Source organism: Topomyia yanbarensis, unplaced genomic scaffold, assembly GCF_030247195.1.
Source record: "Topomyia yanbarensis strain Yona2022 unplaced genomic scaffold, ASM3024719v1 HiC_scaffold_4, whole genome shotgun sequence".
Taxonomy (NCBI): domain Eukaryota; kingdom Metazoa; phylum Arthropoda; class Insecta; order Diptera; family Culicidae; genus Topomyia; species Topomyia yanbarensis.
The window spans coordinates 203,635-224,721 of NW_026683602.1; the positions used below are offsets into that span (position 1 = coordinate 203,635).

At 42.7% G+C, this 21,087-nt stretch overlaps 3 protein-coding genes across 5 annotated transcripts; 2 read left to right on the forward strand and 1 right to left on the reverse strand.

Moving 5' to 3' along the window:
* The first annotated feature begins 6,617 nt into the window (after window positions 1–6,617).
* LOC131695373 (zinc finger protein Xfin-like) lies at window positions 6,618–8,757 on the forward strand. The gene is made up of 3 exons (XM_058983836.1): window positions 6,618–6,734; window positions 6,799–7,836; window positions 7,958–8,757. The coding sequence occupies exons 1-3, from the start codon at window positions 6,717–6,719 to the stop codon at window positions 8,660–8,662; spliced, it is 1,761 nt and encodes a 586-aa protein (XP_058839819.1). The 5' UTR covers window positions 6,618–6,716; the 3' UTR covers window positions 8,663–8,757.
* On the reverse strand, window positions 8,757–17,967 carry LOC131695374 (src substrate cortactin-like). 3 transcript variants are annotated; one of them, XM_058983837.1, is made up of 7 exons: window positions 17,723–17,967; window positions 16,955–17,647; window positions 16,774–16,884; window positions 10,020–10,277; window positions 9,828–9,962; window positions 9,342–9,770; window positions 8,757–9,274 (listed from the first exon to the last, which is right to left on the reverse strand). In XM_058983837.1, exons 2-7 carry the CDS (start codon window positions 17,639–17,641, stop codon window positions 9,194–9,196), a joined length of 1,701 nt encoding a protein of 566 aa, XP_058839820.1. In that variant the 5' UTR covers window positions 17,642–17,647; window positions 17,723–17,967; the 3' UTR covers window positions 8,757–9,193. The 3 variants fall into 3 exon arrangements, with proteins under 3 accessions (XP_058839820.1, XP_058839821.1, XP_058839822.1); XM_058983838.1 differs by having other exon boundaries at window positions 16,955–17,669; XM_058983839.1 differs by lacking the exon at window positions 16,774–16,884.
* Window positions 17,968–19,194: 1,227 nt separating this feature from the next.
* LOC131695449 (G patch domain-containing protein 4-like) lies at window positions 19,195–21,046 on the forward strand. The gene is made up of 3 exons (XM_058983962.1): window positions 19,195–19,411; window positions 19,494–19,861; window positions 19,923–21,046. Exons 1-3 carry the CDS (start codon window positions 19,366–19,368, stop codon window positions 20,898–20,900), a joined length of 1,392 nt encoding a protein of 463 aa, XP_058839945.1. The 5' UTR covers window positions 19,195–19,365; the 3' UTR covers window positions 20,901–21,046.
* The last annotated feature ends 41 nt before the right edge of the window (window positions 21,047–21,087 follow it).

Genomic DNA, 21,087 nt, shown 5'->3' on the forward strand with positions numbered 1-21,087 from the left:
TTTATATATGTATTCAAATTGTGTTAGTGATCTGCTAAATAGGGTGATGAGCTTATTATTGTTGTTTTTGTGCCACTTATTGTATTGTATTGTTATTTAGAAATCTAAGCAATTGTGTAGGCCAAGTATTTAATGAAACCGTGCAGCACTTTCCTTGCTAAATTATCAAAATAGGCACATCACCCTATGTGGAAAACGCCGGGCGCTGAATTTATGAATGAGAGATCGGAAAACATACAAAGACGAAATATTTGCTCTAGAAGGTTGTATGGATTTGTGAAATCCAATTTGCTCTATTCACAATAGGTTAGCGAAACTGAAAATGGTCAAAATTAGGTTGCTTAAAAATATTCTTTAGTATGTATACTACTTACCTTCTGGTCAGTTGGCGACTAATGGAACCCATTTTTTTCAAATCAGCGTAACTGCAACTGAAAACATCTCTTGGTTTATTTTCTCTTCCTTTCATATTTCGATCGCTTTCACATATGCTCCTTAACTCGATATGTTTTTGAATATACATTATTTTAGTCTAATTCTTATACCATTATTTATGAAGAGAAAAAATAATATTTCTATTGAGAATCTTTTCTAAAATCCACATTGCGACTTTTTGGCCATACGCCATCAGACCGTGCGCCTAAATACGCGCTCATTCTATTTGCGCCAATGCGAGTGTGAAAACATGTTGACGTTTCATTTTGTTTCGTTCGCACTCGAGTGTTTCCCATACAGCAATATCTCGACAAAATGCTAGATTATCTCGAGATAGTCAATATTAGGAGAAAACTTTCATTTTCGACTTCACATATTTTTCGTAACGGAGTTCACTTCACCATATTTCGGAATGACTCTTTTATGGCGTTTTTGCTTGACCCTGAAACTGAGTCAGGTTCTAACGCCAGTTCATACATTTTGACAGTAGTTGGGGTTAGAATCTGATTCAGTTTCGCTTCAAGCAAAAACGACATTAATAAACTCTGAGTTAGCTCGCGTTGATATATCGTATTCGTATATATGAGGACCCTGGTTTTAGCCCTTTTAATACTGCCATACTCGACCTCGTGTTGCGTGCTGTTGTTCACAATTAGGCTCTCTGCCTCAGTTAAGCTACCCACTGAGAAGTCCAAAAAATTGTTTCAAAATCGTTCAACACGGGTCCAACGATGGACGTTCGTTGAACGGTTCTTTGGACGTTGTCCAAATTGGTCCAACGAACGTCCTTCATTGGACAATTTTGAAACCAACCGTTCTTAGAGGGTATTGAATAAAATTACGCGTATTATGAAGCTGTATGTGGAACACTTCCTTAAGCTCCATTTTCACCTCGCGTATTGTAGGTCTAAGGCGAGTTTGCTTACAGTCAATCGCAATAATATTTTTCTATAGGGGGTATACGTTTTTCCGCTGTGGTTCGCTTATTTCAACTTCACAGTGGGGTGAGCAGCAGGACTTTGCTGCTTTTGCAATGTGTAAGTAACAAAGCGGCACAGGAAGAATTTGTTCTTTTGTTTTGCTGTTCACAAGCGGAACGTTTTTTAGGTTGTGGTCTGAATGAGAAGAGAATATAGAAAGATAAAAATACCATACAACAAACATGCCATCGATACACCATAAAGTAGCATAAATATATAACAAAAATACCACAAATATTGAGAAAACATGTATCAAAAGTATTATAAATAGAATATTATTTGGCATAACGATTAATTGGTATAATGGTTATTTGGTATAATGGTTATTTGGCATAATTTTTGCTTTTATGTTGTCTGTACAGTGGGACCCTATTACTCTGATGATAATGGATTGGATGTAAGCGCAAATAACGGACATTTGGCATAATTTTGAGATGTGACTACACTGCGGGTGATTTGGCATAACGGACATTTTGTATAATTATTTTTAATTTCTGGAAAACGGCAAGGAAAACGGTCTTTTGGCATAATTCTACTAAATGATCACACTAAATGTCATTTGGCAAATTATTTGCATCTTCAGGAAATGGTCGTACGGCTCGCTCCCGCTGTAGGCAAACGTATCACATCTCCAGATCACGAAAACTCTTGCCTTATGAGAGCAAGTTGTTGCTTTTTAAAACAGCGTGTCAATAACAAAAATTATTTGCTTATTACCCTTCTTTATGCCATGAGCCGTTCTTCCAAATTATATATGGTGTAAAAATACTATCCAATCAGCTCAATCACGATATACTTTAACCCGTACGATAATTAACAGCATTATTATTAATGGGTTCTGCCAAATTTATTAACATTTACACCTACTAAACCATCGGTTGCTTCACTGTTGTAGTGTTTGAGGCGTAGCTAGTGTAATACGGCTTTGCCGCATAATAGACCGCTGAGCAATCGTCCCTCGCAAGCAAACCTGATCTAATTAGATCAGATTGATTCAGCGTAGTTGTGGTAAAGACAAAATTGCCTTTTTGTCAGTAGTATATTATCGCCGGTATGTGTTCCGAGTTAGAAAATGGTTTCTTGGTATGTAAAATGGTGAACTTATGTTGTATGTACAGTGAGATCCTATTACTCTGATAATAATGAATTGGATGTAGGAGCACAGATCCGCTATGCCAGATGTCCGTTATGCTAAACATTCAGTATGCCAAATGACCTTATGCCAAATAATTTTATACCAAATGACCCACTCTTTAAACTATGTACCCTAAAAATGCCGTAATAGCATCATGAAAATTCTATTTAAATACCATACCTTCAAAATGCCATAAAAATACTACAAAAATACCTTAAAAATATCATGAAAATATCTCAAAATATCGAAACTGTTTTGTTATTGAGATTTGCCAAGAGCTATGTGAAATATTGTTATTAAGTACTTAATGATACAATGCATTGAATCACGCGGTAGAGTTTACTAAAAACACCATCGTTTGTTTAAATCTTCCCAGAACTAGGTTTTCGAAAATTTCGTGTTCTACGTTCTGTAAAGCAACGACATAGAAGAACCTTTTCATTAGTAAACTTTTTTGAAGTTATTCAACAGAGAAACCAGATCGAAATGGTGAGTTAAATAAAGGCAATCATGTGAAAAAACACCCCAGAAGCAGGATTCGAACCTGCAACCCTTCGGACTCTATGGGGCTATGGGAAACCTAGGAAAACACATGATTATCACATTGTGGACAGTGATCGTATCACTGCCTCCAAAGCGAGCTCACACACAACCGCCGCTACCATACAACAAACATTTGATCTATTTAATTTCCCCGCTAGAGTAGAGTTTTTCCTCGCTGTGATTCAGTGAGCCAAAATTGTGAAGTTTTTGTAACTTCGACTACCAAGGTAGATGAGAGCCAATACGAACTGATTCATGACAAGATGAAGACGAAGGCAACTCGAACAGCGCTGAAGGAGCACTATGCGATAACTACGTTAGGGCAGCGTGAAGCCCTTCTGTGGATCACGAACCGGAACTGCAAGGTGAATGATAATATGGATACTTACCGGGCAGAAATTGAAAAATAGTATGCCCATCTCGGAAATTATGGTTTCGAGATGCAAGAGTGCCTCAAGGATTGCTCTGATACTGCTGCGAAGACTCCCAGAGTCGTTTAATCCTTTGATGTTCACTTAGGAAGCGCAAACAAAGATGTGCTTAGCCTGGAGCTCGTAAGAATGGAATTGATGTAAGATGCGTACAAGCTTTGGAAACGATAGGTTTCTGACGGTGCATGCTGCACATAAGCGGTAGTTGTGCATTATTTTCTGGTTATGTGTTTGCGTTCGATTGATGAGATGGATGGAATTCTGATGTCAAAAAGTTTTCGATGGTGTATAGGTGCCTAGGGTAATAAGCCTATTGACAGACAAGTTACATATATCGGATATACGTGATGCATTTTTATCACTAAGGCATCTGACAATATGTTGTTGTCTTTCATTCGTACGGTGACTTTCGGATTGATAAGTCGATCATTCCCGTCCGTGTAGTGCAACGCTATAAAGAATAATGCTAATCCGCATTCAGCATTATCTTGTGCGTTCTCTGCCTCTTCGAGGTTTTGGCATTTTTTCTTCTTTTGTGTGTATGCGTTAACCGTTGTTAGACATGCAGAGCAGTGAAGCAGCAGTGCTTCTTTTCATTTTGTTCTTCGTATGGCAGGTGTCGGTGACTATAAAATCAAGTACATGAACGAGCGTAATGAAGAAGTGCCGATTGCGTTGATTGTTGTAATTTTTGCTCATGAAACTGAAAGCAATTTGGTGTTCATGACCAAACTTACTGAATAGGGCATTAGTGCACTAGTATCGGTTGGTTAATGACTAATTGGTAATTGCGACGGCCGATCGCGCTGGTGGGCTTTCTATCAACTTAATGAAGTCGGAAAACCGATACTCGTGGTGTGATATGTAGCGCAACGCCAACTGCTAACACACGTGGTACCGACAGCTAGGCTACAGTTAGTGTTACGTCGAAGGCAAGATGACACGACCCCGTTTCCTCATGCAACCGAAAAGAAGACCAAAACGGTGTTGAATATCGTGCATAGTGATTTTTGCGGTCCCATGCCGTATCCGTGTGGGTGCCGATATTATATGACGATAATCGATGATCGCAGCCGCTACACGGTCGTTAATTTTAAAGAGAATTTCGAAGTTACCAACAGTCTTCGGCGAGAGTATGTGAGGTTCACCGAAACTCAACTTGAATTGGAAGCCGATGGTCATCTGTTCAGACCTGCGAGTACACCAGAAATGCTTTGCTTAAGTTCTACGCAGCGGAAGGAATTCGAAGGCGGAATTCGCAACTCGATAACGTTCGCAGCGTTGTCGAAAGTGGAAAGAGGACGTTAAACGAGATGGGATTATTTATGTTGTTGGATGCAGACTTAACTCGACGTTTTTGGGCGGAAGCGGAGAACACGGCGGCGCACATTCAGAACCGGCTGCCATCTTCATCGGTTTGTTCTGTGCCGTATGAGATCTGATTCGGCATCAAGCCGGATTTGTGGCGTTTAAAGGTGTTCGGCTGGAGTGCGTACATGTTCGCATAACAACAGGGGCCAAACCCATCATGCTGCGTTCGGGATTTGCATATTTTAGACCCTCCAGTCAATAAGTCTTAGGCACGGAGCTACACTTCGGCTTAGGGATCCCTGTTCTCATGTGCATCCTTCAACATGGGAGCAATATTTGACTGAAATATTTCAAATCGTCGAATGCCACACGACCTCGACACGACCTCTAGACAAGTTCGTCTGTACGCACCAAAGTTCGATGATCGAAGCTCAATAAAACGTCACCCATCCAACGAAAATACAACCAATCTGCGATCATCGGCGAAAAAAGATCTTTGCAGGAAAGGGCTTAATACTGGGGAGGTCACCCGGTATTTCCAAAGCTCGGTTCATCATTGAGAATATCTTAAACCCTTTCAACAATTTTACCATAGCACGGGTTGCATGAAAATATGGAATGGGGATTACCTGTTTGGTGGGTAGTACTGTACATAATTCTAAGGCCGTTGAAATCATCTTTACCGACACTATAACTTATCTATAGGATGCACGAAGAAAAGAGCTGGCATATGCCAATATTGAATATTGATAATAATAATAATCCAATATTGAACGTCAACTTCTATAGACGGGTGAGCAGCAAGCTGGGAATCCACATGCGACACGAAGCTGGTCGGTTCATTTTAAGCCAAAAGTCGTACTTGCAGAATATCTCAACGCGGATCAACATGGAGAACTGCAAAGTGTCTCGTGTTTAAAGTCTCATCGGAGCTTTGTTGTACATTTTCGTCGATATCCGCCCAGACATTTCGAACTCGACATCCATTCTCGGGCAGCCAGTCATCAAACCAAGAACACCAGATTGGGACGAATTGAAGCGGGTGCTTCGTTATCTCAAAGGTATGGCAGATCACGATCTGCGTCTGGGTGGCAGGCTTCAACTGGAATGCTTCGTGGACGCAGACTGGGTTAGTTATGTTAGCAACAGAAAGTCGTACATCGGTTGAATTATCAAGTGCAGTGGTGTACTCGTTGTCTGAGGAAGCATTAAAGCGGAGTGCATAGCACTAACGGAGTTTTTACAAGAGCTGTGGTACCTGCAAAGATTCCTAGACGACTTGAGACGACGGTGCCCATTGTGGACAATGAAGAAAACAACAGCTGCATCATAATTACGACGGCGAACAGGATCTCTCCGAAGTCAAACAACGTCAACAAGTACTGTTACGTTAAAACTTGGCGGTTTTTCGTTATTGTATCAATTCGGTACTGTCCAATTGATCAGATGGAAGCTTTCAACAAATCCTTGGAAGCAATGAAGCTACGGGAAGCAATTGGTATCCTAGGAAATGACGAATATGTTCTCGAGAGACAGTCGTAGAATAAAGAGCTGGAACTAAACTGTGCTTTTTAATTATTCGATGCACAACAGTAACTAAACAGCAAAAAGATTGAGAAACAAAATTGAACACAAATATTTGTAGAAATCGAAAATAAAGATATATAATTTTTAGCTTTAATGAAAACGATAATTAAGTAAAAAAAACTCTTACCCCAGTATACCCTCCAAGAAAGTCGTTTGGCGGATCAAAACAAATTCAACATACGCACACAAACGCAAGTAACCGTCACCAATAAGTAAACAAACAAATCGTTGTCACTGCAGCAGAAAGCAAACGTTTCATCTATCCTGTTCGTTTTGCAATGAAACTAGCCCATCATGGACAATTTGAATCAGGTGAGACACAGGCATACAGTACAATCCGCCGATAGGTCACTATCAATATCGTCCATTGTTCTAGCCCATGAACATCGCAGAGTACAACAGCCTCATCACCAACATAATCGAATCGGCAGTGGATGAGCTGATCCTGAAACGCGGAACCTCCGGTGTGACTGTTGGATACGATGCCACAGGTCAGGCATCGCTACTGTTTAACATCTGCCGACTGTGTGCCAAAGAGGAACCTTCACTGTTGGACCTCTCCGAGCTGCATCTGGTGCTGATCAATGAGTTGACCATCGCTGGAATAGAGGCAAGCACCTGCTGCACCAAGATTTGCGCTAGCTGTGTCGAGTTCTTGGGCCGCATCCGCGAGTTTCGCTGCCGCTGTGAGGAAGCTCAGAAGCGCATTAGTTCGTTACAGGCCGAGAGAAAAGTTATTTCCGAGTTTCTCAATTTAGATTTTAGCAAGCCTGATGAAAACTATGGAGGGTTTAGTCCACCAACAGATTCTGGCGAAAGGGATGAATCAGTTGCACCGGAATTGGAAAATTTCCAGGAACATTCTTCCTCGGGGACGGAAGAATCGAAGCATGAGAGTAAACCGGTTCAGAAAAATGTTGAAACGAGGAAATCGAAAATAGTTCCGAGTACTAAGGAAAAGGCAACACCTAAAAAGTCTAAAAAACGTGCCGACTCGCGACGACGAGTTGTCGATGGTAAGCTGCAGTGGATTTGTTTGGACTGCGAGCAGATCTTTGGAAGTTGCACTAAGCTGAAGAAACATCGGCAGACTTGTGATCTAGTGGGAACCATTAACTCAAAACGATTGGGATCGTTTCCGTGCGAGATTTGCGGTCAATCACTGCCAAGTTTGATGGGTCTGCGAGTACACAGACACAAACATAGCAAGGTGCAGTTGGATTTCATGCCGAAGAGTAGGGAACGCGCGAAACCTAAGACCGTGAATACTAAGCCAGCTGTGCCGAAAAGGGCGGTTTGTCACGTCTGTGGAAAAGCCTTCAATGGGCGAAGCTCGCTGAGGTCCCACATGATATTCCATGAGCAGGACAAACGAGTGGAGTGTCATATTTGCAAGAAGAAATTCTTCAAAATGGTAAGTGTAATCGAGTGTATCTCATATTGTATAATGCTTATTAGGAATCATTACGCCAAATATTCACCAAATAATACCGTACGGAACAGACCCAGTTTTATCTTTGTTCATTGTATTTTAGTACCGATTGAAAGACCACATGAACTGCCATTCGAATGTTCGCGGGTACAGCTGCCAAATATGTGGAAAAGCGTTTTTCACCAAGGAAATCCTGTACAAACACACTCGCTCACACGACGCAAATTTTCGGAAGCACCCGTGTACAATGTGTCCAATGCGATTCCCTCATCCGTTTCAGCTTCGATCGCACATGATGATACACACCGCTGAACTTCCGCACGGTTGCAAAATCTGCTCGAGTAAGTTTCGCTTTTCTTGGGATCTTAAAAAGCACTACGCCAATGCACATCCACCATCAGCGGAAGATGAACCAAATGAGCTCGTTTCCGAGTTACATCCACCACTAGAGGAAATGATTCCCCAATCTCTGCTGCACTCGCCACCGTTGCCACTGGTGCCTCTTTCGCCGCCCCCGCCACCTTCACCGCTCTGTCTCCCGGAACCATCGCGGGTAGTAGACATGATTGAGGAAGAACCACACGACGACCTGTCGGTGATGCTGGCAGATATTCCACCCCAGCAGCAGCCCGAGCTAACTCCATCGATAGCGGCCGTACAGCCAGTCCTGGCGGAACATCCGTTCGACACAGCAAATCTGCTGGAGGACGCTTCACGGGATTTTGCCACCGATTGCTTCTCGACGGACCATCTGAGCGGTGGACACACGGCTGGCGGAGATGATTTCTACTGCTTCATGGAGTGCTGATGGTTCGGATAACGCTGTATATACTAGGGGACAGTTCGTCTGTTTCTGTTAAAGTTCGGAACATTTTAGATGAATCAAAAATAAGTTCGGGCAATATTGTTAATAAGTAAGATTTTTGAGTTATATTTCGAACAAATTACACTATATGATAAGTATTTCTTCGTGTTCCGTTGTTTATACGACTGGTTGACTGATTATAATGTTTTGACGCAGCCTACCCTACTGTTTAGAACAAAGCTTGGAAGAGGGATGGTGATTATTTCGAGTTACACAACAAAGAGTACGCAGTCTGCTTTAAAATAATGTCTTCAAATAAAATCTTTGAAAATAAAGTATAAAATGGTTGCAAAATAAAAATGCCCGCATTAGTCACGGAATGTCAGTAGTCCTTACTCGTTGTGGCAAATCAGTCCAAATGCGTGTGTCTGTGAAGAATAAGATGTGCGCTTGATTAAACATAAACCTATAAATAATAGAACTCCTGTTAAATGCTTTGAGCGCTTGCTGAGGAGTCTTCAACGATGTGCAAGTCTACTGAATTAGTTGCACATAATTAGCCGGGAACAGCCCGTACTGATTGTTGCACAATCCTCTCCACCAGCCCTCATCAATCTGAAATAACGAAAAAGAAACGGTCAACGAACAGTTGTTTGCTGACGAGAACCATAGCGTAACTCACCATCTCAATGTGAGTAATTCGATCGTCCGGATCGAATGAAATTTCGTCATCTGCTGCAGCCTGGTAGTCATACAGGGCAATCGCCTGCACTCCCGGGTTATCTGCGGACAGAATGAATTCCTCTGCTTCTTCCTGATCGGGCATAACCTCCGGTTGAGGCGGTTGTTCCGGCTGGGACAATACCGGTTGCTCTATTACACTAACAGCCGTCGGCACGGGTTCTGGTTGTGGCTCTGGCTCGGTAACCGGCTGGCTTTTGAAAGTGTGTATTTGAGCTGGGACTTCTTCCACCTGAACTGGTTCCTGAGGTTGAGCTGGTAGCTGATGCTTAACTGGTTCCTGATGCTGAACGGGCAACACAGTCGTCGGTATGACATCCGGTTGCACCACTGGCTGTGGGTCTCCCTTTGGTAGTACGATTTGCTCCTTCTGTTCCGTGAGACGGAATTAGTGAGAATTGGAAAGGTAAAGCTAAGCCTAACTGACCCTTATTGTTTCCGGTACAGCATCCGGCTGCTTATTGAAGTTGCTGATAGTGCTTCCAACGCCTTGTTCGCGACCAGTATTGATCGGCCCCTTTCGTTCCGGTTTCTTGGGCTCATTGGTTTCGGTGACGTTATTCTAGAAATAAACATCGGCTATAACTCACATTTTAAAAACAATTTAACATGACCAAACCAATCGCTTAGTGGCCTCCTCCTTGTCCTTTCGGTCTTTTTCTTCTCGCAGTCGCTTCTGTTCCTCTGCCTTTTTCCTGGTTTCTTCCTCGGCGGCCGCAGCGAAATTCTCGAACCGAGCTCGAATGTTGGATGGTTTCGCCGAGCCGATGTCCGGCTTAACTTTCGTGTAGTTGGTGCCAATTTTGTCCTGCTCCTGAAAACCTAGAGCCGATTTGTCCATCCGATCGCTCTGCACCCCGAACTTACCGCCGAATCCCTGGTGAAGTAAAGTCGGGTTTAGGTATGTGCTAACAATGTGTCAATGTAATAGGCTGAACGTTTGTTTTCATCCAAATTTCGTTCGTTAATAGTTCCTAGATTGGCTTAATTATTTATAAAAAAACACACTTAGCATTAGGCAGTTCAGACTGTAACTACTGCTAATTCAAAGGCTAAGATAAGATGTTCCTTTAAGCTATTGTCAGACAATTCTCATAACATGGATTACGATGTTATGGTCTCGACTTCGTCTCATCAGAATCCGACACAAACTTAGTGACAGAACGAAGCTAGCGTGGGTAGTGTCGCATTTTAATTAGACGAATTCTGAATGCAAATTTCATAACAAGTTTAACTATAGGTTTATGCTGTTCACGAGCATGTGGTTTTAAATAATTTTCACCCTAGTGGAGAAAAACTAGTTTTTATCCGAATTTTTCACCACTGAGGAGACATATATCATAGTGTTCATAAATTAAAGATTGATTATATATAACATAAAAAGTGACAGCTATCACAATATTTTTTCCGCTTCAGATGGTCGAGAACTATAAGGCAATCCTAGAATTTTTCCACTACATGATATATATCAACCTGGTGTACATCGACGACTGGAAGGCAAAAAAGACAATGAACTGGCTCGATGCGAACTTTTTTCTGTAACGAAGATGTCCCCTGCCTGCACTTGCTGACAATTGAAAGATATCATATCGCGCTGGTAATTCGATTCATCGAGGTGGTCAAACGATAGTATCAAAACGCTGGAAGAATTGATAAGCAAAGTTAACGTAATGAAGATACCCGCTACAAGCCATTAGTTTTATAAGGAAGAAAGAGATACCGAACTTCCGAAAAAAGACCTGTAAGTATTATTGATAGTTAGAGAGAAGAATGATCGCACAGCGGTCAAGGCGGATACAGACAGTCTGCGGAGCAGAAAGTGGACCGGAGTGCTCTAAAAATAAAACGAGAGGAACACAGAGAATTCGTCACTTAAGCGGAGCGATGAAGAAATGCTATGGGTGGCTGCAGAGAAACGACTACAAACCCGCTGAAGCGCTAAAATTGGTAAAAATCCCAATAGGGAAGTCACTAGTCAAGCGCCAGCGTTTGATGGACACCGAGTTGTTATGTTTGCACACAATGGCTAAGGCAATGTGTATATTAAATTAAATGATAAAATTAAATTATGGCTCATTGAGGTAATTGTGATAACCGTGCACGGCATACCCGACAAAAAGGTGTTCGAATAAAAACACTCGCTTGAGAACCAAAAACTTGTCTGGCAACAAGGGCAACAAAGACCGGACGTAGAGGTAACAACGTCAAAGCACTGAGAACTGACATACAAGTAAAGTTTTCAACTTGTGTAAGAAATTAAACTGTCGCTTTGAAATGGCAACACCAAGTAGCAACTTGCCACTGGTCGGCGCTGCGATCGGACAGCATTCGATATACGGGACTTGTATGCAAACTTGGATACAATGGTGACTCACGCATGCGAACCTGTATGCGATGGTGATTTTCAACGTATTTTCATTTAAATGTTTACACAGGTTTTTCGGGAAAGTTTTTCTAGCTTATATGTCTGTTCTCTGTGGTCAAAGGTAGGAAAAAAAAACATGGAAAATGAGAGGCAGCAAGTGCGTGCTGTTGGTGAAGTGCTTTTTTCATATCGTCGTCATCGGAGCTATTTTTTTGGAAAATTCCGCATTTTCGGCTTCTTTTTGCGTGAGTGCTAAATATTCTGGTAGCAAAAAGTGATATCCCCGCAACCGGCACATCGTTTAAGTGAAAATATGGTTTTCTTGATACAAAAGTAGACGTCTCTATCGCGAACGACACATGAACCTGGCACAGGCGTTTCACGTCATAGAGCACAACGGCGAGAAAACCCTCAAGCGATACCCGGGATCGTATAATGACGACGGCCAACGTTATTAAGTTGAGTGCACCTCTTTTTACCCCCTTTGAAAACCATTTATGATTTGCGGCAATTTTGGGACAATATTTGCGTATAGCTAACTTTTATATTACAGAGTAACCGAACATACAGAAAGGAGCCCATCCAAAAACGATCCTAAATCGCCATAAACAAAACGGAGCACCGCCCAACATTCAAAAAAATGGGCAAGTCGACCTCGATGACTATCATTTCGGTTAAGTACCCTGCGAATACCCTCAGCTATGAACAGCTGAATAGGGGCCCTTACACGTACAATAAAAGTGTCATTACTAAGTAGTGTCATTATTGGAATTGTATGGGAATTCCATCATTACTCGCCTTACACGTTCATTAAAAATGACATTACTGCTCAGTAATGATATTACTAACGTCTCGTGTACGGCGCCCTAATAGGGCACCTAATGACACTAATGACGAAATTCACATACATTTCTAGTAATGACATTACTTAGTAATGACACTTTTATTGTGCATGTAAGGGGCCCTAATGGTACTCGATGCGCACTGATCGATAGCGCCATAGAGCGGAGCTCAAGCAATACGAGACCTAGGTTTAGACCTAGTGCACACACAATCAAGGGTATCTCGAAATCATCTGGGCAGACGGATACAGCTGAATGGCTGCAGGATGCCACAACTGCGATCAAGCTCTGGGAAGGCGCTTCATTGAAAGTCGTTCAAGCGTCGTAGATTCCAAATAGACGATGTACATCTTCTATTTTCCTGTCAAAATCGACAGGTCCGATAGAAACATGGAGCCTTTTGCAGAAACAGAACGATAATTTCGGCAAAGAACGCTGTTGGCGATAGATAAGGTTTTAGTGTTAACAAACTAAACTACATATTCAGGAAGGCTAGAATGCGCCAGTTGAAGGGTGCCCCGATCTTCATCGAACGTGGCAGTTCTAAGCAGGCATCGGCAGAAAAATCTCCTGTGGGTGGCCCAACGTGTGACACTTCACGACGAACTTATGATCGTAGCCAACCTGCAGCAACGGTAACGAGTGCATCGGAGGCAGCCCCGCCTCACGAGCTATACACAAATGCACCCTACCGTAAGCGGGTCACGAACTGAAACGCGAGGAAAGGATCGGAAATTCCCTGTAGGCGAAGGTGCACAAACGGCAAGACGAATACTAGCGATAATACGAACGACCAGCCGTCGACAAAATGAAGGGTGCAAAGTATTGGCACCAAGAATCAACGGCCGATAAACACCAGCACAATGAGCGGCATTCGATGTATCCAAGTGAACCTTCATCACGCAAAAGGTGCCACAAGCGTCCATGCCCAGAGGTTCACTAAAGAGCGTCTTGACATCGCTTTTATAGAGGAGCCGTGGGTGAATAAACACATTTTTTGGTTTAAATTCCTCAGCTCACAAGGTAATATTCTTAAAAGAACAGCACACTCCAAGAGTTGCAGTTTTTATATGCGGAATAATCAACGTCGTTGCATTCACAGTGGAGGTACCGATGGCTAGGGGCAAGCAAGAGATTGTGATCGCATCCGCCTACTTCCCTATCGATACGGATACAGCACCCTTATAAAGTACTGCAGAAGCACAAACAAGGCCTTCATCTCATCATGGAGTGTGACGCCAATGCACGTTACAAAATAAGGAGTAGTACGGATATCAATACCTACTAGAATTCGTTCCGTCAAATGTTGTCAATATAGGTAACAGTGCTCAAATAACGGAGCAGATAAAGAGTTGGCACGTTTCTGACGAACCTATTCTGTCGGATCAGACACATAATGTTCGCCATAGACGCCAATAAACTCAGCACAAAACACATGTAAATAAGGCAAACAAATTGGTGTGTATTCTGCTCACACCTGGAACATTTTAAAAAACGGGATAAGATCCAATCTTCTGTAGATCTGGATAATGCGGCAAATGACCTACAAAAGAGGACCCACCTGTAATGACAGTTGGTCTCTTGTAACGAGGCCTGTATGCTGCGAAGTTCCTTGGTGGCACAAAAATTTAGCAATTCTTAGTAAGGAAGCTGCCAGTTCAATATAACTGGTAACTGGTGTTACAGTAAAATGTGTAATTTAAATGTTCAATGGAAGTAATAAGAGATCAACGTGCACTACAAGAGGTGCGCATTTGACGGCTTGCTTGAAAGCAACAATGGTGTCACTCTTCGTCGTTTTTTGGAACACCGTGAGGGCACGTGTCGCGTGGTTCGGTGGAAGAAAGAATTGGAAGCAGTAGCGCGCGAACGATAAAGTTCGTTTTTTTCTGGTGCCGGCCTTGCCAGTGGCGCGGGCGAAGCGGTGGTGCTCGTAATTCTGGTAGGTCACGCTGTACGTTAGCAAGGCAGCGGGGAACTTTTTGCTGATAACGTGACTTTGAAATTCCTCGCCTAGTGGTTGTTGTCGGGTACGAGAACTCGGGTCCTCAGGACGGGACTACCAGCACACGGTCAAGGAGAAGCAACACCCTCCGCCTGAGACAGTGCTCGGGACATTTTATCGCTTTGATGCGCGAGTGAGGAGGTCGTGTTCAGAGTACATGACCAGGGCAAGGAGCTGCGTTCTGGAGGTGAAACGGAACCGTGCGAAGAGTGAAATCTGAGGAAGGTTGTGTGATTCAAGCAAGTGGCGCGATCGGGAAAAGTCGCCAGCTAAGTGTTTCGTGTCGTGTTCGCAGAAGAGGAAGCGGGTTCACCTGGTCGAAAGGAAAGTGCACTAGTGCTGCTGACCCAGCCGACGTCGGGGCCGGGAGTCAACGGGAAAGAAGATTGGTACGGAAAGTAGTGGCGTTTGAACCTGCGTGACGACACGGCGATATCAGACTTATGAGGCACCGGTCGAATGATGACCGTCTGATCCAGCAGTAATGTAGGTGAGAGCATTTTGCTTTTCTTCTCCCATACATTTAATATAACCTTGATTTGTGAGATTTCTTTCTTGAGCTTTGGGTGAGCTAGACGAATTCTGTTACACTGGGCAGACTAGAGGATCAAATCAAATACAACGGTGAGTTGAGAAAAGCTAAAAAATTAATGCGCGAGTTTTGCGAAATCATCGGAAATTTTCCAGGAACAGTTCCCCTTCAAAATGCCTTATCAAGGGATCACAAAATGGCCTATGGCGTGTGAAAAAAGACGATGGTTTTCTTACAATTTGCAATGATGAAAGATTTGACGTTCTAATAAACACCTACTTTCCTGTTACATTTGGTGACTACAGGTCAGAATGATGATAGACTCCGTCCTAACAGGATTCGTGAGGCATCACAGAAACTGACCTGTCATATTTTTACATCATCTCTAATTAAATAAGCTATCTACACATTCGAACACTACGAATGCTCCAGCCCTGATAATATTCTTCCAATATGTCTACAAAAGACGGTAGACGATCTACTAAACATCCCAAGATCCAGTCTTATTCTTGGGCTGTAAGCTGGAGAGAAGTTAGGAAAATATTTATTCCAGGATCAGGTAAAAAGACTTGGTACTACCCAAGGCCATTGGACCTATCAGTGACATCAACACTTCTGAAACAGATTATTATTGGATTCACTATATTCGAACAGAGCACTTATCGAATGTTCCGCTAAACAAGTACCAGTTTGCATATCAAAAGGGCAAATCTACGGAAACAGCCCTACATATCTTAGTGACAGCTATAGAGAAAATTTTCGATTTCAAGGAATTAGTAATTTGTGCTTTTCTTCACGTCCCGAGTGCTTGAAAGGCCCTGGCTAAAAGGGCAGTGAAAAAATCGATTAAGGGACTAGATTCTTCAAATGCTCAAGACTCGAAAGATCACAGCCACGTTGGAACCTGTCTTGACCACAGTTCAAGATAAAATGGAGACCAAAGCGATATCAATGGGAACGTGGCCTACAGTTTTCCAGGCAGAGGTATATGCAATATATGCCTCCTCGGAGGTCTGCAGGGAAAATGTTCAACGGATTGGAAAGTGGATGCCGCATGAATTAGACGATGGGCCGATTAAGCGCGGTTAGGATAAATGGAAATCTTCCTGGCCAGTAAAATAAATAAGTCTTGTCGTTCTGGTCATTAGTGCCGTCTTTGATCTGACAAAACACCGATAAAGCACTGTCGAAGAAATTCGGCAGCCGACTTAATCAAATTAAAAATTACAGCTAACAAGCCGAACTTACCGGTTATGCTCTTATCTGCTTTAACATGTTTTCCAAAGCCAAAAAAATTAGGGCGATTTTTTATCGCTCCAGGTAGTGCTGAAACAACTGTGTAGTGAAAAAACCAAAGCTATTTTCCTAAAAGCAGAATTCAGAAAGGTCGATAGTTTTTTCCAGCAGCTTTTTTTTCTTCTTTAGCATTTAAATGAAAGTTTTAAATGAATCGATTGGAAATGAAGTTACATTTCTTCTACGTGCATACTAACAAAGCTCTCGAATCTTAACGCAATATCCAGGGGTTTAAAACAACACAAACATGTTACTTAAAGACCACCACCAAAAAAAGACTGTGACCCGCCACCTAATCAACTAGCGCCAACGGTTAACTCTATCATTACTCACAATCTTATGGTCAATCTGGCTCTCATGCATCTGCGTCTTCTCGACATGATCCCAACCTAGGGCGGATTTATCTTTACGGTCGGTCTGTACGCCAAATTTACCTCCAAAGCCCTTGAATTATTGTTCAATTTTATTGCTGTTTAATGTTACTTTGACTTCACCACACAAACCATACACTCACCACTTTGTGATCCAGCTGACTTTCATGCTTCTGTGGCGCTTCAACGTGATCCCATCCGACGGCTGACTTATCCTGTCTATCCGACTCCACGCCAAACTTTCCCCCGAACCCCTTGCTGTAGTCTTTCTGCGATTCGTGCTTATCGACCTTTTCGACGTGATCCCAGCCAACGGCCGACTGGTCCACTCGATCTTTCTGCACTCCAAACTTTCCCCCGAACCCAGCCGAATAGTCCTTCTGCGAAGCATGCTTCTCCACCTTTTCCTTATGATCCCAACTGGCAGCACATGCATCAACCCGATCCTTCTGTACTCCAAATTTACCACCGAACCCGGTTGAATAATCTTTCTGCGAGGCGTGTTTTTCCAGCTTCTCGAGGTGATCGTGTCCCAAAGCCGACTTGTCCATTCGATCCTTCTCGACGCCAAACTTGCCACCATACCCGTGGGAAGATTTGGGACCATCCTTCTGCTTCTTGTCCGCATCAGCCCGCTCGGTTTCCTCTCTTAACTGTTGCATATCTATTGCGCCGGCACTGCGCCCCGAGCCCTCTACCGTTTTTGAGCCCCATCGTTGTTCCTGCTCGCTTACGTCGTTCACAAAATCCGGATCAGTCTCCCAATCGTCATCCTCGGCCGGCGCCAGGGTGCTGACGTCGATATCGCGACCCGCTGTCGATTTCCACATCCTTATCTGCCGTCGAAAACAAAAATAACTGCGTTTATCTTAGGGAGTGGTTCCCTTATCGGCTACTACTTGCTGACTCACCAGTAATGAATAACAGTTAAACTTTTACTTTAACGCGACACAAACTTAGAACGATTACACTAGATCAACACTAGAACATACTACACTATTTGCTGTTGGTTAGTTTTTTTTCTGGTCAACAACGCATTCCAAAATCAAATAAAAACATGCACAATTCGACTGAAATTTTGACACGGCAAGGACAACACTTTCGGCTTTGCTGACGGACGTCTCTTCACACACTCGATGACTGATTGTTATTGTTGAAAAAAGAAGAAAAAATGGCGAAGAGATGTCAAAATTATACCAGAAAACTTGTTTGCGGCAAGATGCGAGCAGTGGAATGTGTGCAGTGCTGGCAGCGTAGCTGTACCCAGTTAAACTCATTCCGGAACCGGTTCGGATTTCTGAATGGAGTCAGTATTGATTCCAACTCAAATGCAACAACGGATTCCGACTCAATCGGTTTCAGAATCGGTTGTTGCATTTGAGTTGGAATCCATACTGATTCCATTCAGGATTCCGAATCAAATTTGGAATGGTTTGACCGGGAAATTGAGATGGGTTAAGCTGCTGAATCTGTGTTCTGCAGAAAATTATGGTTTCGTTACTGTGCATTTCTATACGAGAAGTGAAGTTACAAAACATTACATGTAATGTTTTTTTTTGCAATAGTGTACCATAAAATCTAATGTTATTCAGTCGTGATTCGCTGGTTGGACACTTTAATTGGACCGTTTTTTAGTTGGACCTCCTCTAATTGGTCCATTGTACAATAAAAAAGCATCTGCATGTCAAAATCTCATGTCAAATGTCAAAGTGACAAGAGTTAGAGATGTGATCAGTTGCATTTGCACTACTATCCAGTAAAACTCATTCCGGAACCGGTTCGGATTTCTGAATGGAATCAGTATGGTTTCCAAATCAAATGCAACAACCGATTCCGAATCAATCGGTTTCAGAATCGGTTGTTGCGTTTGATCTGGAATCCATACTGACTCCATTCAGGATTCCGAATCCAATTCCGAATGGTTTGACCGGGTAACTTTTCCTTATACCAGTTTTTGACATTTGTCAGTTGTTCCAAGTCAAATTCGTTAGTTGGACAGAGGCTGTTGCCCCCCAGTAAACGAAATGGCGACTGGGCGGGTTAAAATTCATGCCGGCGAGCGGTAGGCTGTTGAAACATTGTTCTAGGCAACCCGCCGTAACTCGTCAACAACATGCCCTATTAGTGTGGGCCAACCAGCGAATCACGACTGTAACTAAAGAACGGTCCATTGTGTATTGTGTGGAAATATCTGCGGTGGTCCAACTAGCGAATCAGAGAGAATTTTTCCAAATTAATATAAGTAAGAAATTTAAAGAAAAACTACATTGTATGTTGAAAACACTCACGAGACCATAATATTTTGTTACAATAATTTCCGGGTTGCGGACTTTCCGTTCGATACACTACTCGCATCTCCACAAAGTTGAAACTTGACAGCAGCTCACTGATGGATGATCAGTGAATACAAAATAAATTCATCTGCTGCCAAAAGAGGGTGCACAACAGCCACGCGTTATCCTCGTTTGAAGTGACTTTTCCGGAATATTTATTTAGAAAATTTAATTATCAATGTTATAGTTTCCACTGAAAAACGAATCGTGGTGCTTGGAAAATGGATTTCGCCAAAAATATACTTCAGAAGTACGGCTGGAGAGATGGTAAGTTGCAACGGGTCGTAACCTGGCTGTGCTTTGTTCTGGTTTAATTGTAATAGCTCTTTTCATCGTATTGTCTAACTAGGTGATGGATTAGGCAAAAAATCGGACGGAATCGTCAAACCGATCAAGGCTAGCTTCAAATTCAACAGCACTGGTTTCGGTTCCGATCCAGCTAAGGAACACACTAATAAATGGTGGGAACGGGTATTCGATGAAGCGGCCAACAATATCGAGGTTGGTCCAGCGGGAAAGATTACCCAACGGGAGAAAGATGCCGTGGAAATATCGAATAAGAGCTACTCGGTTCGAAAGTTAGCGCAGAAGACTGCCTCCGGGAAGGCTAACTACGGAGGGTTTCTAAAGGCGTCGACCTTGTTAGGCAACGTTGGTCGAGAGGAAGATTTAGAAGGACACATCCAGACGGAGGATATTGAGTTCAAACCGGCAAAGGTGAGGCTTTGGACATATGACTAAAACAGACCTAGACAAACCTTATATTTTTCTCTCGAAGATTTTAACAGATGAGGAATTATTTGCCGCCTGTGGCGGTAGAACGGCACATAAAGGCGCTCGGCATGGACTGACACTTTCCGGTAAGTTGGCCCGCGTGGAAGCACAGGATAGCAAATTGCTGCAGGAGTTGGAATCCAAGTCATTCGAATCGGTTATCAAAAATAACGATTGGCAACAGGTGCAGAAACGAAAAAAGTCCAAGAAGAAAAAGCGAAACGAGGAAAAGTGGGTAGAACGGCACCAGGAGGAAGAGGAAGATGAGCTCAAGGATATGATACATAATTCGAATTATGTCGTTAAGAAAAATAAAAAGAAAGCCAAAGCTACTGAGCGGATGGAGAGTGATCTAGTCGATGAAATGACCAGCACGATGGGATTCTTCGAAACTTTGCCGGAGGAAGACGGGGTGGAACCAGATCCTGGTCCAACCATCGAGCAGGAACTAGATATGCTGAGTAACAAGATTCGCAAATTGGACCACGGTTCAGTTACTATCAAAAAGAGAGATAAATTGAATAAGAAAAAACTGAAAGCCCTTGCAATGCAAGCTGATAAAGAGGACGAGGAAGATGAGACTATGGATCCGGCGGCAAAGTACAGAAAAGATTACAAAAAGAAGCAGAAGCAAAACAATAAACTGCTTCGAGCTACGGTTCCTCAGGAGGTTCCACCGGAGCGGAAGGTAAAACCAAAAAAGTTACTCAAGTCGGATAGCGAAGCATCGGAGAGTGACGAGGGCGAGAAGGATGTGATTCAACGCATCAACGAGTACCGGGAGAAGATCGAATCGAAACTACCAACTATTAAAGTAATCGAAGCAGCTGATGAGGATCAGCAATTGCTTGCGGATCGTTTCAAGAACGCACACCGGAACGGTGTCAAACGTGTGGGCCGCCACAAAGCCAAAAGGAACAAGAGCAAGAAGAGAAACCGCAAAGTGGCTCAGTTGGCGGAAGATTTGCTTAAGAATTTGTAAGGCGCTTCCAGTTATTTTTGAATTAAAAGCAATTCTAGAAAGCCTTTTTGCTGTTAGCATAAGTTATTTCAGTCTTTTGTAACGATTTGTTTACGAAATCTTTGAAGTTTTTAATATACAATTGAATTAAAGTAATTACAATGAAATATTGGTATTTTTACTCAAAGATAGACTACTCGCATATTAT

Excerpts from the sequence above, each read along its gene's own strand:
- LOC131695373 (XM_058983836.1), top strand. Across the intron at positions 7,837-7,957 it reads AGAAGAAATTCTTCAAAATG|TACCGATTGAAAGACCACAT; the intron begins GTAAGTGTAATC and ends ATTGTATTTTAG.
- LOC131695374 (XM_058983837.1), bottom strand. The coding sequence starts at position 17,641 with ATGTGGAAATCGACAGCGGGTCGCGATATCGACGTCAGCACCCTGGCG. Across the intron at positions 9,771-9,827 it reads CTGTACCGGAAACAATAAGG|AAGGAGCAAATCGTACTACC; the intron begins GTCAGTTAGGCT and ends CTCACGGAACAG. Across the intron at positions 9,275-9,341 it reads GAATTACTCACATTGAGATG|ATTGATGAGGGCTGGTGGAG; the intron begins GTGAGTTACGCT and ends TCGTTATTTCAG.
- LOC131695449 (XM_058983962.1), top strand. The coding sequence starts at position 19,366 with ATGGATTTCGCCAAAAATATACTTCAGAAGTACGGCTGGAGAGATG. Across the intron at positions 19,412-19,493 it reads GAAGTACGGCTGGAGAGATG|GTGATGGATTAGGCAAAAAA; the intron begins GTAAGTTGCAAC and ends TTGTCTAACTAG. Across the intron at positions 19,862-19,922 it reads TTGAGTTCAAACCGGCAAAG|ATTTTAACAGATGAGGAATT; the intron begins GTGAGGCTTTGG and ends TTTCTCTCGAAG.